The 16,654-nt window shown below is 61.6% G+C and overlaps 2 protein-coding genes across 5 annotated transcripts in view; both read right to left on the bottom strand.

The window, feature by feature from the left end:
- Positions 1-3,448: 3,448 nt before the first annotated feature.
- Mafa (MAF bZIP transcription factor A) lies at positions 3,449-6,213 on the bottom strand. The gene has a single exon (XM_026409815.2). The coding sequence runs from the start codon at positions 5,822-5,824 to the stop codon at positions 4,742-4,744; it is 1,083 nt and encodes a 360-aa protein (XP_026265600.1). The 5' UTR covers positions 5,825-6,213; the 3' UTR covers positions 3,449-4,741.
- An 8,470-nt stretch (positions 6,214-14,683) lies between these two features.
- Zc3h3 (zinc finger CCCH-type containing 3) overlaps positions 14,684-16,654 on the bottom strand; it is an 84,504-nt gene continuing 82,533 nt past the window's right edge. For all 4 annotated transcript variants that reach the window (XM_026409839.2, XM_026409840.2, XM_077801389.1 and 1 more), the window contains one exon: positions 14,684-15,152. In XM_026409839.2, coding sequence (XP_026265624.2) covers positions 15,121-15,152 — 32 coding nt within the window. In that variant the 3' untranslated portion in view covers positions 14,684-15,120. The remainder of the gene's footprint in view (positions 15,153-16,654) is intronic.

The following is a 16,654-nucleotide window of genomic DNA, read 5'->3' as shown; positions in this document are numbered from 1 at the left end:
CACCTTTCCTGGGGGCTGGGGTAGCAGTGTGGGATCCCGGGCTCCTGGCCCTACTCATGACCCTTTCTGGAGGAACCCCTTGGTGTGACTGTGAGACACTCCACAGCTTCCTCCCAGGCTGACCAGGTCCCCAGTGGGCAGTCGGGCTGCCAATAAAGAGCCCCCAGCTCAGGCACAGACACAGTTGTTGGGCTGGTTGGAGATGGCCCAACTGGGGGGCTGGCCTTTGTACCCCTCCTTTGTCCCTGGAATGGAGCGGGACCCTAGGAGGGCCAAATTAGCTTCAATGGTGAGCAGCAGGGAGCAAGGCCTCCACCTGGAAGAGATATTAGAACTCCCTGGTGGCCTCGAGGACAGGCTGGGAGAGAGGTGGCAGAGGCCAGGGCAGGTAGACCTGCTGACTGCAGACTGGCTAAGGGCAGAACCAGGACTGGGTAGGCGGCCTGCATCAGAGCCTGCAGTGGCCCCGTGAACAGGATGTGGCGTGAGGGGTCTGTGTGTGCGACTGCGTCTGCTGGCACGTGCCTGTGGGTCTGTGCCCTGGCTCAGCTGTGGCTGAGTCTGAGCGTGCATGTGGCCGTGTGTGCTGGGCAGGCCCAGGGGTGCACCTGTGCTGCAGGGGCCTCTCCTCTGGGGATAGGGAGGATACCTAGGCCTTGCCCTGCCCAGCCTTAGAGCCAGCTGTACCCAGGAGGCAGAGGGGCCTGCCTGCGGCCAAGGGGAAGCACAGGGAGGCAGGAGGAGGCAGCGCAGAGGCTGGAGGGTTGTGGGTGCCCCAGTGGAGCAGCCTGGGCCTCAGAAACAGGCTGCGACCGGCCAGCTTCAGGGACCCGGGGCCAGGGCTAGGATGGGCCTCCCTGCAGCACTGGTGTCTGGGTCCAGGTCTTCAGAGGCTTTGTGAAGATCCTGACCCACTGGAGGGTCAGGGGTCTGGCCAAGAACTGTGTGTGTGGTGTTGTTGGGGCACCCTAGCAGAAGCCCAGCTGGGTGTTAGGCCAGGTCCAGGGAAGGGTAGAGTAGAGAGTAGGGGGCTGGGCTTCCTAGGGTGGGCTTGTTTCAGCTGGGGCTGGAAGCAGGGGTGGCTGGTGCCGGGGCTACCCTGGACCCAGCATCTGGGGATTCCAGGGGAAGGAGCGCTGGGCATGGGAACCTGGTGGTCCTGTGGGAGCAGGGCCCTCTCCTTCCCCAGGCCCACCCAGTGCATGGACCACACGCTTCACCCCCTGCAGCCTCTCTCCCCCATGGCGGCCAGTGGGAAGTAGGGCAGCCCTGGAACAGAAGGTCCTCTTGCTGCCTCAGCCTCCGCATCTGCTGGGAGGGTCACCCAACCCCCAGCCCAGCTTCCTCCTTCTACCCACCAGAGCACAGAGGCCGCCTCCGGGTTTACTTGGCTGGTTTTACTGTCATGATTGTAGATCCTACTGGGACTTCAAGAGGCAGGAAGGGGTGAGGAGGTGGCCTGGTGGGCCCTGGGCAGCCTTGTCAGCCAGGTGTGAGGGAGGCCCAGCAGGTTCGGGCTCCAGATGTCACGGCTGGAGATACTGGGACACATAGGCCCTCCTCTTGGAACATCTAGGTGCCAGCAGGGCTGGAGAGGGGCTGGGGGAACCAAGAGGCAAGCGGACGCTTGTCCTGCTGCCCTGCACAGTGGTCACCCTGGCTTCAGGCCCAGTTCCCTCTAGCACCCTCTCAGACCAAGGGCCCAAGTGGCTCTGGCCCAGAGCCCCTGTGCTGCCACTGCCCCCACACACCCTAGCAGACCCGCACACACCCTGCTGTGCACACACACACACACACACACACACACACACACACACACACTCCTCACTTGTATGCAGGTTGCTCTGCAGCGGCTCTTCAGGAAACTTCCTGCCCTTGATGCCCAGAGGCCCTGCAAGGTGGGCTCTAGACCTGCCAACTCTCCTGGCCCCAGCCAGCCCACCCAAACCTCTCTGACCCAAACAACTAGAGTTGTGTGAGCCTCCCCTTTCCCCACCCCTGGTTCCCAGCTGGCCCCCGGGAGGCCTGTGCAGAGGAGCCCGCAGCATGTGCTGTGGCACCATACACAGGCCAGGCGCTTCCCTCCACTGCAGGCCACAGCGTTCGCCTAACATGCATGAGGCACTGGGTTCAATCCCGGCACCACATAAAAATAAACAAATACAATAAAGGTATCGTGTCCAACTACTACTAAAATAAATAAATAAATAAAATAAAAAAGAGGGAGAGAGGGAGGAAGAGGAAAGAGAAGTCAAACCCGCTGCTGCAGACCCGGGCCCTGGCTGCAGAGAAAAGCTGGTGGCTGCTGCGTCCTGCCCCCAGCAGCCTTGCAGCCAAGCCCCCAGGCACCCTGCTTCCAGGCACCCTTAGAGGTCCAGAGGCCAGGTGCTGCGCTCTGGAAGACCAAGGCAGGGAGGGAAGGTGAGTGGTGAGTGCCGCTGCTGCCGCCACCCCTCCCCCACCAGAAAAAGACTGCCCCTGCACAGGACAGCCCCTGCACACGCTGCCCAGTGTCCAGCCTGGGCCCTATACTTGCACTTTCTCTTCCAGGATGAAGGCGCTGTGTAAAGACTCCTCAGAATGGTGACTGCGGTGTCCCATGTCCTCTGTGCTCCACTAGGACTTCCAACTTCCAAAACCAGACCAACGGTCCCCGGCTGCACACCCACCACTCGCTGCCCTCTTGGGAGTGTCTTCTGTGGGTAGATACTCTGGCCTGAGGAGACTTTCCTGCACAGCCTGGCGGAGCCTGCACTCCCCCGTCACACTCTCACACAGTAGCTTCTGAAACACTCCCTTTCACAAAGCCCCCGCCCGCCGGCCCACCCGAGGGCCTGAATTCCTTCTCTTCCCTCGGCATTTCCTCCAGCGGAGACCCAGGCTCCCCCAACCTGGGATTTTGCTCAATCCCCACCAAGAGCAGGTTGGACCTGCCTTTTCTGGGACCTGGGATTGAGCCACTGAAGTGCCCCCGGGGAAAAGGGAACTTCTGCTTCCCCAGGCAAAAGCCACCCTCTGGGGAGAGGCGTGTCCTGGAACCTTCAAGGAGAGGTGAGCAGCCCCTCCAAATCTGACAGCAGGAACCCCAAGAACCCTGGCCGAGGTGAAGGGGAGAAGAGTCAGCCCTTCAGTGGACAGAGGCCAGTGGCCACTCCAGAGGAAACCAGCAGGTTTAGGGGAGCTGGGACGGTTCCTGCCACCAGGACATAACCGTCCTACACCCACCCTGAACCTTGGTAGGTGTTGGTGGGAGCACAGGGTCAGAACCTTGCGGGGGCTTGCCCGGCGGGGAGCCAGGTCAGCCTCCTCATTCCGCACAGCCAGTTTCCACCACTTTAGTTTGGGGTCACCCGGAAATAAAGCAAAGCCCAATCCAGGAATCTCTTTTCTTACTTTTCAGGAAGAAGCATGGCAAAAATGAAAGCCACAAACAAAACAGCCAGGCTCCTGAGACTTTGGATCTAAACGGATTTATTGTTTGTGTGTGTTCTTTCCTCAGTTCCGTAGCAAATGAAAACAAAACAAAACCAAAAAGTAGCAACGCAACAAAACTTTTGACGAGTGGCTACTGCCCGAAGGCCCAGCAGGAGCCGTGGAGGGTGCAGTGTCTCTGGAGTCCCCACCGTGGGCCTGGGAGAACCAGGTCCCCTGACCTGACCGCGGGAGCTTCCACCAGCTTAGAGCTGCCGCCTCCCGTTCTCTCTCCGGGACAGTCCAAAAAGCGGACAAGCTTTTTAAAAAGATTCCACAAACAACGAAACACAATTTAAATTAAAACACTTTCTCTACCCGACCATGCCAGGAGGTTCAGGCCTAACCCTCCTCTTTAAATTCTTTCTTTTAGAAATACTGTGCATTACTTTATTTTCTTTCACTTCTCTTGAGAGTTAAAATAAGATATATTTCCCCAGGAATCATAAATACGATCTGGTGCATAGAGATATAGCAGCGCGGGAGTCCGGGCCAGCCCCACCCGGCTGAGCACAGGACCCCCACCCCCCTCCCCCCGTCGAGTACAGCAGGGCAGCGGGACCGAACGCGGCGCCGGCGTCCCTCGGCTTCGGTCTCCAGGGAACGCCGGCGGGGTGGGGGACAAGCGGGCAGCCGGGCAGGCAGGGAACCGGCCCCCGAGCGAGCGAGCGACGCATGCGGGGACTCGCGGACCGCGAGGGAACACCGGCTGGGAAAGGAGGGGGCTTCTTCTGGGTTTTCTTTTCCAATCACCAAGCAAAATAAATAAATGCTGCGAAAACAAGACCGGTTTAAAAAGGAGGAAGAGTAAAAAAGGGCAAGGAAAGGGGAGGCAGAAATCAGAGGCGGCGCGCGGGGCGAGAAGAGGCTGCCCGAGAGGACACCGCCGCGCGGCCCCCCAGCGGGCGGACGGCCGAAGGTCGAAACGGAGAGCCGCGCTCGACATATGTACAAGTGGACGCTTGCGAGGAAGTTAGACCTGGCCCGGGCTTCCCTGGACATCGCCGTCCTCCGCGTGCGGCGGGATCGCGGCAACGTCACGACTACGACCCCAAGACCGCGCGGAGCGGGAGGGCGCAGGCGGTGAGGAGGGCCTCCACCCGGCACCGCGGGCTTCGCGGAGAGGCGCGCCGGTCCCAGCGCAGGCGGACCACCGCGTATGCGGCTGCACTGGCCCCTGGCGCGCGCCCCGAGCCATTGAGTCCGAGCCGAGGCGTCGGCTGCCTGCGCGAACTTGTCCCCGGTGGCGGTGCGGGCCCGGGTCCGGCGCTCACAGGAAGAAGTCGGGCGGTGCACCCTTGGCCCCGCCGGGGCCGGGCTGCGCCGGCGAGGGCTCTCGCGGGAAACCGGCCCCGCCGGCGCCCCCGGGGCCGCCCCGGCCCGCCAGCTTCTCGTATTTCTCCTTGTACAGGTCCCGCTCCTTGGCCAGGCGCCCCACCTCCAGCTTCAGCTGCTCCACCTGGCTCTGGAGCTGGCACTTCTCGCTCTCCAGAATGTGCCGCTGCTGCACCCGCTTGAAGCGGCACGACTGTGCGTAGCCGCGGTTCTTTAGTGTGCGCCGCTTCTGCTTCAGCCGGATGACCTCCTCCTTGCTGAAGCCACGGAGCTGCCGATTCAGCTCGCGTACCGACATAGACACCAGCTGGTCGTCGGAGAAGCGCTCCTCCAGGCGCACGTGGTGGCCCGCGCCGCCGCCGCCGCCATGGCCCGCGCCGCCATGGTGGCCTGTGCTGCTGTGGTGGTGGTGGTGGTGATGGTGGTGGGCGGCGTGGTGGTGGTGGGCAGTGTGGTGTGCGCCGTGGTGGTGGCCTGTGCCCATGTCGTCCGCGCCGGCGCTGCCCGCGAAGCCCTGGCCCCGGAAGGCCTCGTAGGCCGCGGCGGCCGGGTGATGTGCCCCATGGTGCCCGGCGTGGTGACCACTTCCAATGAGTGCCTCCACCGCGTCCTCGGGCGTCAAGTTGAGCGCCTCCGGGTTGAGGTGGTGCTGGTAGCCACTCATCCAGTACAGATCCTCCAGCGCCGGCTTTCCAGAGGCGCCCCCGACGGCGCCTGGGCCTCCGCTCGGAGGCCCCGGGGCACCGCCGGCCTGTGCTGCGCCGCCGCCGCCCCCCGCTCCGCCGCCGCCGCTGGTGCCGGGGCTGGGCGCACAGAAGCTGGGCGAGGAGGGAACGGAGGAGCAGGGCGTGCTGAGCGGCGTCGAGGAGAGCGAGCCGGGTGGCAAGCGGTGGCAGAAGCGCTCGGCCTCAGGCGGCTCCTTCTTCACCTCGAACTTCATCAGGTCGAAGTCGTTGACGTACTCGATGGCCAGTGGGCTGCTTGGCAGCTCAGCGCCCATCGCCAGCTCCGCGGCCATCGCCCGGGGCCCCAGCCCCGCCGCCGCACCCGGCCGCGCCCCGACGGGCGGCGGGGGTAGTAGCGGCGGGCCTTTCGCCTGCGGAGCTCCCCAAGGGCTGTGGTCCCGGCGGGGGCGAGCGTGGGCGGGGCGCGGGCTCCGGGTTGGGGCACCTAATGGCGCAGGGAAAAGTTTCGTACAGCCAACTCAGGAGTGGTGCGCCGGGAACGGTCGCCAGCCGGGCTTCTAGGGCGGCCCGGGGCCCGCTCCCGGCGGGCGGCGGGCGCACCGCCCGACACCTGCTCCTCCTCCTTGTCCTCGTCCTCTGCTGTCCCTGCCCGGCTGGTGGCTGTGCGGCCACGCCTCGGGCCCTGCTGCCCCGCCCCACGCCCCGCCTGCGCTGCTGTCCGGCCCCGCCTCCCACGGCCGAGCGCGGAGCCTCGCGTGCCTTTATAGAGCCGAGCGCCCAGGCCCGCCTCCCCGGGAGGGGGCACGCGCCCCCGGGCCAATCGGAGCCCCAGCCCTGCCGCTCTCATTTGCTTATCCCCATGGCAACCGGAGCCCAGCTGTCAGTCTCCTGCGGGAAACAGCTGTGGGAAGGGGTGGGGATAGGCCGCCGGCAAGAGAAGCGGGCAGGGCCCCCTGGCGGCCGTGGCGGAGGACTGCAATCGCGGAGAGCCTGGGGGCGCGGTGGTGCCTGGCTGCTAGGCGGCCTGCGACCTCCCGCAGCCTCGCGTCCGCAGCCCTGGGACGGGAGAGTTCCGGGAGCACACAAGACAGTGTTCAGGAGACCCTTGGGCGCCTCAGGGTCCCTTAGGCCACCCGTCCCGCCTAGCCTCCGCGGGCCTGGAGCCACGTCCCGCTCCGCTGGCGGCGTCCGCACGCGGGGATCTCCGGGCATCCTGACACGGAATGACTGCGCTGTCCTCGAGCTCGGCGCGCCGGCTATTTTTAGACCCGCGGTTCGGGCGGGTTCAGGAATTCAGTCAACAAAGTTGCTGGCACCCCGGGCGGCGGGACGCCCTGCACGTGGGACTCGCTGGGCGCTGAGCTCGCGGCTCGGGTGGAGAGGAATGCGTGGGGCCACCGCGGTGCCGAGGCCCGGGTGCAAGGGGCGCGAAGGTCCCTGGAGCGTGGGGGACAGAGGGCCGGGCGTCCTCCGAGGTGCTGCCTACGCCTTGCTGCCTAGGAGCGGATGGACCGATCGTGTTGGGAAGCCCAGTGAGGGCTGCTTCCCAGCGCCGCGGGGCCAGATACCTGGGGGAGGCAGCCTAGCGCAAGGAGAAACCCGCAGGGTGCGGCGCTGCACGGAGCCAGAGAACAAGGGGACAAGGATGGGGACCCTGGGGGCCCCAGGGAAGCATGATGGGAGGGTGTACTTTTTTATAACTGACAATTAAAAAACTAAATTTTATTGTGATCCCAGAAACTGGGAAGGCTGAGGCAGGAGGATGGCAAATTCTAGGCCTTCCTTGGCAACTTAGTGAAAACCTGTCACAAAATAAAATAGAAAGGACTGGAGATGCAGCTCATCCCTATAGGGGGTAGAGCACACTGGGTTCACTAGCACCAGCACCACAAAAAAGAAAACACCAAAAACAGAACAACAACTAGATTTTAAATGTGACTATCTGCAGGGAGGATGGTGCATACATGTAATCCCAGCAACTCAGGAGGCTGAGGCAGGAGGGTGGGCAATTTAGGGAGAGCCTATCTCAAAAATAGAAAGGGCTGGGGATGGAGCTCAGTGGCAGAGCTCCCCAGGTTCAATTCCAAGTACCTAAAAAAAAAAAAAAAAAGTAATCACCTATGCACAGAAAGAAACACTGGAAGGGTGTCCCAGGAAGTCACAGGGCTGGCAGGCATGCCAGCAGGTTGTCACCAGGACTTTGCTGTGCTCCCTCTACAAGTGTCTTTTATGAAAATGCCATGCAGGGGCTGGGGGTGTGGCTCAGTGGCAGAGCACTTGCCTATGGAGACCCTGGGTTCCATGCCCACATCTGCAGAGAATGCCAGGGGTCTGAAGTGACATTCCAAGGGTGCTCTTTGACCCTCCTCACCGCCATTCCTCAGGGTGGGGCTGGGGCTGGGGCTGAGGATTTGGAAGTCCAGGCCCTCCTCTCTGAAAAGGGCCCCTGAAGGAGGCTGCCTTGGTGGAACACATGCTGTGCCTGTGGCTTCACAGCTCCCTCCAGGTGATGGGGAAAAGGGGCCCTGAAAAGCAACCGGCCTTGCCAAAGATGACCTGTGGCAGGTGCAGACCCCCAGCCCCTGCCAGGAGCTGAGACTGACCACTGGGTTGGTCGCACATTGAGGCCAGGGAGTGGGTCCATTTGTCCACCTGTGTTCAGAAGAGGCTGTGGATCAGCTGGAGCAGCCCACTGTAGGAGTGGGAGCAGGTGCCTCCTGCAGCGGCCCAGCGGCCTGCTGGGTACTGCGTCCTGTGTGACGCTTAGGCACGCTGGAAAGAGAGCAGAGGAAGGAGGGATGCTGGCATTGGGCAGGCTGTCCACCCGGGCCTGCCTCAGGTGTGGCTCCAAGTCCTGTGGACAAGGTGAGGGGGTTCAGTCACAATCCCAGGAGGGTGCCAGGGAGAGAATGGTGGAGGAGCCTGCCCCCAGGCAGGTAGGAGCTCTCCCAGGGCCACAGCTCCCAGCCTCAGGCCCAGGGATCCCTGTAATATGGTCAGCAACACCCCAAACCCACCCGGAACCTCATCTTGCCATGAGGTGCAGGAAGCTGGATAAGGCTGGGACAGCTTTGCTGATTGGCCCTGACCCCTGTCCACCCCAACCCACTGCAACTCTTCTCTAGGCAGGACCACCTGCCCTGGACTCTGGTTGTAGAAACCTGAGCCAGTCACCCTCACCTCTCCATCCCCCACCCCTGCCTGTCCCTGCACCAAGCACAGGTCACTCATTCATTTTCTCACCCAAGGCAGGGGTTGGGGGTGGCAGGAACAAGAGCCCTCCCTGCAGGGCAGAGGAAGCAGTTGGTGCAGGAAACAAGGGAGGGCACTGTGGTGGGTAGAGGGAGGTCTGGTCAGCTCTCCCAGGACCACCCTGGTGACCAACAGTGAGATGAAGTGACCAGGGTGCCACCAGTGGTGGTGAGCAAGGACTTCAGAGCTAGCGGGTGGGAGGTGCAGGGAGACGGCAGGGTTCAGTCCTCCTCTGAAGCCGTCTGGGGTGGTGGGGGCCTCCTGGGGCAGAGCACCAGCCCCTACTTCCTGGACCAAGCTTCCTCATAGCCCCGGACTTGGCCTCTGGAGGCCAGCAGGTCGGACTGGCTTTTTAGAAGTTCTTTGAGCCCACAGAGCCACCTGAGCTCTTGTCCTGCCTGTCACCTCTGTGTCCTCCCCGCCTCCCTGCAACTTGTTAGCCCTTGGTGCTTGGTCTGAGGGCACAGCACCTTCTTGTTTGTTGATCTGTCAGGCTGGGTGGTCCCCCTGGGTGAGGCTTCAGAGGACTCCCAGTCCAGCTGGAACCTGCAGACACCCTGCAGAGTGAGCTCTAGGGTCAGAAGTTCCTGCCTAGATTGGCCCCTGGTAGACCAGTGAGCACTCCTGCCAGGCCCTGGGGGACTGCAGAGAAGGTAGAAAGGAAGGCGGCACCCTGGGCCTTGGGGCTGCTTCCCATCACGCCCACCTTCCCGTCCTCGAGGCTCCCTGGGGGGTATCCCATTAATCTTCACTGAGCACCTACTATGTCAGGGATTCCTGTTGAAGAGCAAGCCCCTGGAGCTTAGCGTCTCAACGCGGCCTTTCACTGTGTCCACGGGGTCTGTCAGGACATCTGTCCTGGGAGTGTGGGGACAGCTGTCCCTGATCCCGACAGCTGAGAGGACGGGGAGGCTGGGGTGACGGGACTTTGGAGTGAGGCAGGCATGGGCAGTGTCTTCCCACAGGGGCCTGGCGGGTGGGGCTGGAAGGGTGTCCCCACACTGTGAGCCTGTGCCTGGGGCCTTCCACTCAGCATGTTGGCTGGCTCCCCTCAGAAGCATCCCAGAGAGCAAGGCTGTGCATCTGAAGCCACCCCCAAACCTTACGGGGACACACTTGGGAAATGCAGCTGCCAGGGCAGGCTTCAGAGGACAGAAATGAGCTCACAGGTAACTAGTCAATAGTTTCCCACTGCTCAGGCACGGCTCACCACACGCTTTCTGGGTCAGGGGAGGGTATTATGGTTTGGACATGAGGTGCCCCCACTAAAAGCTCACATGTGAGCCAACGCAAGATGTTCAGAGGAGAAAGGAGTGGGTTGTAAGAGTCTTAACCCCTGATAGGGATCTACGGAGTGGTCAGTGAAGTGACAGAGTGAGTGTGGGTGGAGGATGTGAGCATCGGGGCGTGGCTATGGGACATATATTTTATCTATATATATATATATTTTTTTCTTTTTTGGTGGTACTGGGGATTGAACCCAGGGCCTTGTGCGTGTGAGGTAAGCACCCTACCAGCTGAGCTGTGTCATCTTGAGAGTGGAGCCTCCCTCTGCTTCCTGATCATGCTGTGAGCTGCTTTGCTCTGCCACACTCTCCGGCCATCATGTTCTGCCTTGCCTCGAGCCCCGAGGAATGCAGCCGCCTCCTATGGACTACAGCCTTCTATGGACTACGTCCTGAAACTGTGAGCCCTCAAGTAAACTTTCCTCCTCTGAAGTTGTTCTGGTTGGGTCCTTTAGTTACAGCAGCAAAAAAGCTGACTAAGACCAAGGGTCCTCCCCAGCACAGTCTGGCTGCAGAAAACACCATTCCTGGCTGGCTGGCGGCTGGAGGCTGCCTGGGCTCCTTGCCACATGGGGCTGCCACCACAGTCGGTCTCCAGCTTCCCCAGGCCAGCAGGGGCTGGGCCACTGGTCTTAGGTCCAGCGGTGACTGACAGTGACAAACCCAACCCAGACCTCCCTCCGCCTTGGCATGGACTATTGGTGAATAGCAGGCCACAGGTGCTGCCCCCAGGAAAGGGCACCTGTGATGGTCTGGATATGAGGTGTCCCCCCAAAGCTTGTTTGGAGGTGAAAGCTGCTGAGTTGTGAGAGTCTCAGCCTGCTCAGTGCAAGAAGCCCAACAGGGACGTGCCGCCGGTGAGTGCGGCAGGTGGGTGTGCCTTTGTGGTTTGTATTTTGCGACCTGAGTTTAGTCTCTGTTTCCTAGTGCCCTGTCCCCAGCTAGTCCCTGTGCCACACTCTTCCACCATGATATTCTGCCTCACCTCAGGCCCCAAAGAATGGAGTCCACTGTCTATGGACTGAGACCTCCGAAACCGTGAGCCCCCAAATGAACTTTTTCTCCTCTATTTGTTCTTATCAGGTTTTTTTTTTGGTCACAGTTGACTAAAATAGCACGACAGGTGTGAACCCCAGCAGGCAGGGGCATGGGGCCACCTTAAGGCCAGTCTCCCCCATAAGGTGAAGGTTGGCTTCAGAGTGAGAAGGTACGGAGGACTGAGAGTCCTCTCCTAGACGGGAGCAGATGAAGGGGTGGCCAGCCCTCCAGGGAGGGGAGGGAGCTTGTTTCTGGGAGGGGCCAGCTGGAACGGGATCTGGAAGGTGGCAGCTACTGAGTCAGGTGCAGTGGCCACACCTATAATCCCAGTTACTCTGGAAGCTGAGGCTGGAGGATCACAAGTTCAAGGTCAGCTGTCTCAAAATAAAAAACAAAAAGGACTGGGATGTGGCTCAGTGGTAAAGTGCCCCTGGGCTCAATCCCTAGTGTCACAACAAGAACCAACACATCTAAATCAAATAACAAAAGAAGCTGGAGCTGTGGCAGCAGGCATGGGGACTGGTGGACCACGGAGGCTCTGGGTGGGTAGTAGGCTGGCCTGGCAGAGGGGAGGGGGTCGTGTGCAGGGCTGATCTGCTTGATCCCAGGCAGGGCAGGTGGAGCTTGTCAAAGCCACTGCAGTGCCCTCAGGAAGTGCTCTGGACAGGCCCACGGTGCACAGAGGCTGCCCAGGTCCTGTTCCATTCCTGTCATGGGAACGCAGCTCTTGGACAGGTGGTGAGTGCCTGGTTACCCCAAGCCAGGGCTGCAAGGAGCCGATCACTGCAAACGCTGGGGCTGGGGCTGCGGGGCCTCAGGGCAGGGCGGAGAGAGCCAGCTCACACAGACCGGCTTCCTGGAAGTGGCCTCAGCTGCTCCCCACCTGGCAGCCTCCTTGTCCTGCCCCAGCACTTACGGGGACGCCAGGATCCTTCCTGGGGTATGCACCCAGGCATGAACATATCCATGCTTCCCCCCTCCTGGGGACAGAGTGCTGCACCAAGTGACATAAGTGCCCTCTGCCCTGGGGAACACCGGGTAGGGAGCAGCAAGACCAACCAGGACGGTGCAGAAACAGAAAGGGGCTCCAACTAGCCAGGGGGACATCCTTCCTGGCTCCTCCCAGCCCCAGGTGAGTCCACCTCTTCCAGGCACAGGGGGCGGCAGAGGCACACCTGGGGGTCACATTTTGCCTATACTCCCAGGCCCACTTCCCTCTGCCAGTTGACTCTGCCCCACCACCTTGAGGCGTCCCTGAAGTTCCCTGGAGAGGATGCCACAGCCAGGGCCTCCTGTCAGCTGTGGTGGGAAGACACTTGGCTGGGGGCTGGACAGTGGAGCCCTGCATGGAGCCTTGTCCTGCCCTGCCAGCAGTCTGAGGACCACCCAGGTCACTTACAGCCTTGGTGTCCCACATGTTTCTGCTGCAGGGTCCCTATCCAGCTGGTCCCCAGGCCACCAACCTGCTACTGCTTGTGTGGACCTGGGTCTGCCTGTGTTCCTCCTTGGCACTGGAAGGGAAGCCTGTGTGAAGATAGGCCACAGGCTGGCTGCCCACCCGACACAAGGCAGCCTACGTCCCATGTCCCCCGCATCTCGGCTTTGGTACTACCAGCAGGTATCCCCGCCTCAGCCTCAGGAGCCCTCAGCCCTCAGCTGTCCTAGGAGGCTCGGAATGGGGACCTGCTCTAGAGACCCAAGGGAGACTTAGGAGAGTTGGTCCCAGGTCCCTCCTAAATGTCATTTTTACTACCCCCAGTCTGGGTGGGTGCTTGGCTGACCCCACCTGCCTCCAGGACTCTGCTGGCCCCAAGCAGTATGAAAGTCATGGTCACCATGGAGGCAGGGGCAAGTGGCCTCCAGGGTCCTTTGGTCAGTCTCTATCACCTGATGATTGACATGTGCCCAGGGTGACCAATGGACACACTGGGCTTGGAAGAAGTGCAGGGGCTGTAATCAGGCAGGGCCCGCGGCTACACTGACCCCCAATGGCATCCCAGAGCAGTGGAGAACCAGGACTCAATGCAGACTCCCGGAGGGCAGTGCCACATCTTCCTGGGCCTCAACCAGCAGCTGCAGGCAGTGGATAGCACCAGGGGCAGGGGCAGTGGGCCTAAGCCAGCACCATACCTCACCACCTCCTTGTGATGCCCAGATCCTGTGTGGGCCGTGTGGCTGTCCAGCGCTTGTGGAACTGGGGCTACAACAGCAGACCTGCAGGGTGGGTCTCCCTGTGGTTCCTGGCAGGCAAATGGGTGATGGTTGCCCATATGGCTGTCTCCTGGGCTGCTAGGACCCGATTGCAGTGGAGACCCACTGGGGGCATGACCACGAGGATTGAGAATGTGCCCACATGTCCACCTGTGACCACCCGTGAAGCCAGAAGTTTCCAGGGAGTCTGACCTGCAACGCCAGCCTGAGTCTACTTTGCTGGTGGTGTGCGCAAACCACTATAGCTCTCCGTCTGGCTGGCCAGACCTGTGTCCCCTCGGCCCAGGGAGACAGGGATGACTGCAAGCTGTCAAAGGCCTGCTCTCCGTGGGGAGCCTGTGGGAGCAGGTGAGGCAGCCCTGCAGGCTGGCCACCTGGGACCAGAGCCACCAGTGCTGTTATGGGTAGCACTTCTGAGTGGCCTGAGGGTGCCCTCGCCTCTGCCATCTCCTGGGTCCGTCCAGACTGTCCCGGGAAGCGGCTCTATGCTCTGGCCGTCTGGCCCTGGTTGCCAGAGCCTGCTGCTGCTGTGCAGGCCCCAGCCCTGCAGTCCCTTGCTAGCCCCCAGCCGGGACCCTGCCCACCAAGGCAGACAGGCTCAAAGGCAGCCACCTAACAATCTGCTCACCCCATGAGGCCATGTGGGCATGAAAGGACCCTAGCAAGGTGGCCAGGGGTGGTGTGTGGTCAGGCATGGACACGGGCCTTGCAAACAATTGCCCCCAGGTGTATCTGGAGGCCACTGGGAGGCCCTCTTGGCTCAGGCTCCAGCGGTTAGCAGCAGGGGCTCTCTTCAGCCACGGCTGGGGCGGGGCTGGGGCTGGGGCTGGGGCTGGGGCTGGGGCTGTCCTTCCTGCCAAGTCCAGGTTCCAGCATCTGCTATCCTGTCAGATACAGCTGCAGAGGGCCCACGAGGTGGGGACGGGGACCAATCAGCCTTGGTCCTGGCCCCCTTTGAGGCTGGTGTCATGAGGCCCACTTCATGGGCAGAGGTCTGGTGGACATGGTGTGGTCAGAGGTTGAGGGGCCTATACAGCAGTCTGAGGTCCTGGATGATCACCCCGGGACAGTTGAACTGCCTCCCTGGGGGGGGGGGGGCTCTGGGAGAGTCTGCAGGGTAGATACCACAATAGCCCTGTGCCTTCCAGCTTCACCCTGTACTGAGTCCTCTCTGGGTGGTTGGGCCTCCTCTGCTCCTGCCTTGACTCTAGCCTTTCCCACCCATGTCCCCAGAGTGCCCCTCCTGACCCCAAGCTGTGCTGACCTGGGCATCCAGAGAGATTGCCTCCAACCCTCTCGGCCACCTGGGGTCTCTGCTCTCTAGCTGCCCATCTCCCTCCCAGCCAGGGCCCTGTGGGCATGGGGTAGTCAGGATGGGCCAACGACACAGGACAGAACCTTTATTGCTGAACATAAAATGCCTGCTGGGGGGCCTGGCCAATGGCCTCTTCCCCTGGCAGGGGTCCCGGGTGGGAAGGGCAAGGGACATACATCGCAGGGCTGCTGCCCTACCCACAGGGAGGTACAGGCCTGGGGGTAAAGCCCACACAGCACCCCATGGGGCAGGGTGGGGGGCAAGTCCTGGGTGCGGGACTGAGGCCCAGGGGCAGGGAGGGTAGGGCAGGTTGCCTGCTGCACAGGGCTGGCCCCAAGGAGGAAGACAAGGCCCTGGGTGCACAGGCTGCAGAAGGCAGAGAGCCAGGCAGGCAGAGTGGCGCCCCTGCGGTCCCTGGGGGACTTGGTGGCAGGTGGCTCCTCTGCGGGGGCAGAGTGATGGACAGAGCCTTTATCCTCTCCAGGGGTGAAGGTCTGAGGTAGGTGTGGGCTGGTCCCTGGGGTCCTCACAGACGCGGTTTGATGTGTAGTGGCTTCCCTGCATAGAGAGGGCAAAGGTCAGGTGCTAGGTAACCCCGGCCAGGAGGGACCACCACATGCATCCCCCAAATTTCTGGTTAGGGCTCAGCAGAGGGGAGGCCTCATAAGCCCAGGTCTGCCCAACGGGGTTTTAAAGACCAGGCCACCGCCTCCCAGTCCCTGCCCACTGCCTGCCTGCTGCTGCAGAGCCCTGGCAAGCCTCTGCCTGAGGGATCAAGATGGGAAGGAGTCTTTGGGTCTCTGCAGGTCCAGGGGCCTTCCTGGGCTTGGGCAGTCCCTCCACAGTGGCTAGCTCACAGGCGGGAGCCACAATACTCTGCAGGCTGAGCTATAAATACCAGGTGCACAGAGACGCAAGGGCACACACTGCTCACACCTGGGAAGAAGGCTGCCAGACGCACACACGCGCACACACACATGCAGGCACACAATGCCTTCCCCGTGAAGAGCTGGGTTGGTGCCAGCAGGGGCTGGGCATGGGCAGGGGCTGAGCCGAGAATCCACAGGGTGAGTTGGGCAAGGCCCTAACAGGATGTGTGGGAAGGACACGGTTCCAGGGCAGGGGCCTCAGGAGGGAGGGGCACATCCCAGGCAGGTTTATGCTCACTGGGCATCAGCCTCTCCTCCCTCCCATAAATGTTCCAGGTCTGTCGGGGACCCTCTCAGGGGTAACAGCAGCCTGTGGCCTGGCACTGCTGCCCACAGGCATGACACCCACGTGCCCCTGCAAGGTTCCTTCTGACATCCCTACTCAGCTGAACCAGAGCTGGCTGCCAGGCCAGCAGCAGGCCTAGATGCCACTGGCCTGCCCCTCCAGGGGGGCTTCCTGCTAGACTGCCCCAGACCTGACTACACCTGCCCCTCACGCTGCCCTCTTGGCCAAATCCTGCATGGCCTTGAAGTCTTTCTCCTGACCACCCAGGCTACATGCAGGGCCTCCAGCACCCCATGCCTCCTCTGGTCCTGGGACAGGCTGTTGGGTTCCTGACCTTTAAAAAAAAACATAAAGAGATGGTTGCCTCAGGGTCCCCAGCTGCTCCCTGCTGAGGGGCCACCCAGATGGGAGGAGCTGGTGCTCCTCCTGGGTCGGGCTGGGAGGAGGCCCGGCTGTGTCTCTGCGCTCCACCAGGAGGACAGGGCCAGGAGGCAGCCCCTCCACGCAGGGCTCGAGTGTGCTCGGCGGGGCTGTTAGAGAAGCCTGCAGCAAGCATCTTCCATTAACGTTACGACCGTGAAATATGACAATAAAATGATAGCCGTATGGTCACAAATTTGCAGCCCGCCGAGCTGCGTGGGGTTTATCGTCACTCAAACGCGCAGAGAGCTGTAAAATGTTTACAGAAAGGGTCGTTTGCAGCCATAAAATCCTCTTTTCTCTCCTAAACAAGGCTGAGTGGAGCCATTTACCAAGCCCCAAATGCTCATTGGGGAGAGGGAACATCTGTTCTCTCCAGGAGTGTGCGGAGATCTTCCAGAACAAATTAACAGAAAATGGGTGCT

This window comes from Urocitellus parryii, chromosome 7 (genome assembly GCF_045843805.1).
Source record: "Urocitellus parryii isolate mUroPar1 chromosome 7, mUroPar1.hap1, whole genome shotgun sequence".
NCBI lineage: Eukaryota > Metazoa > Chordata > Mammalia > Rodentia > Sciuridae > Urocitellus > Urocitellus parryii.
Note: the sequence above shows the minus strand (reverse complement) of the source record. Positions and strands in the feature narration are given on the sequence as shown.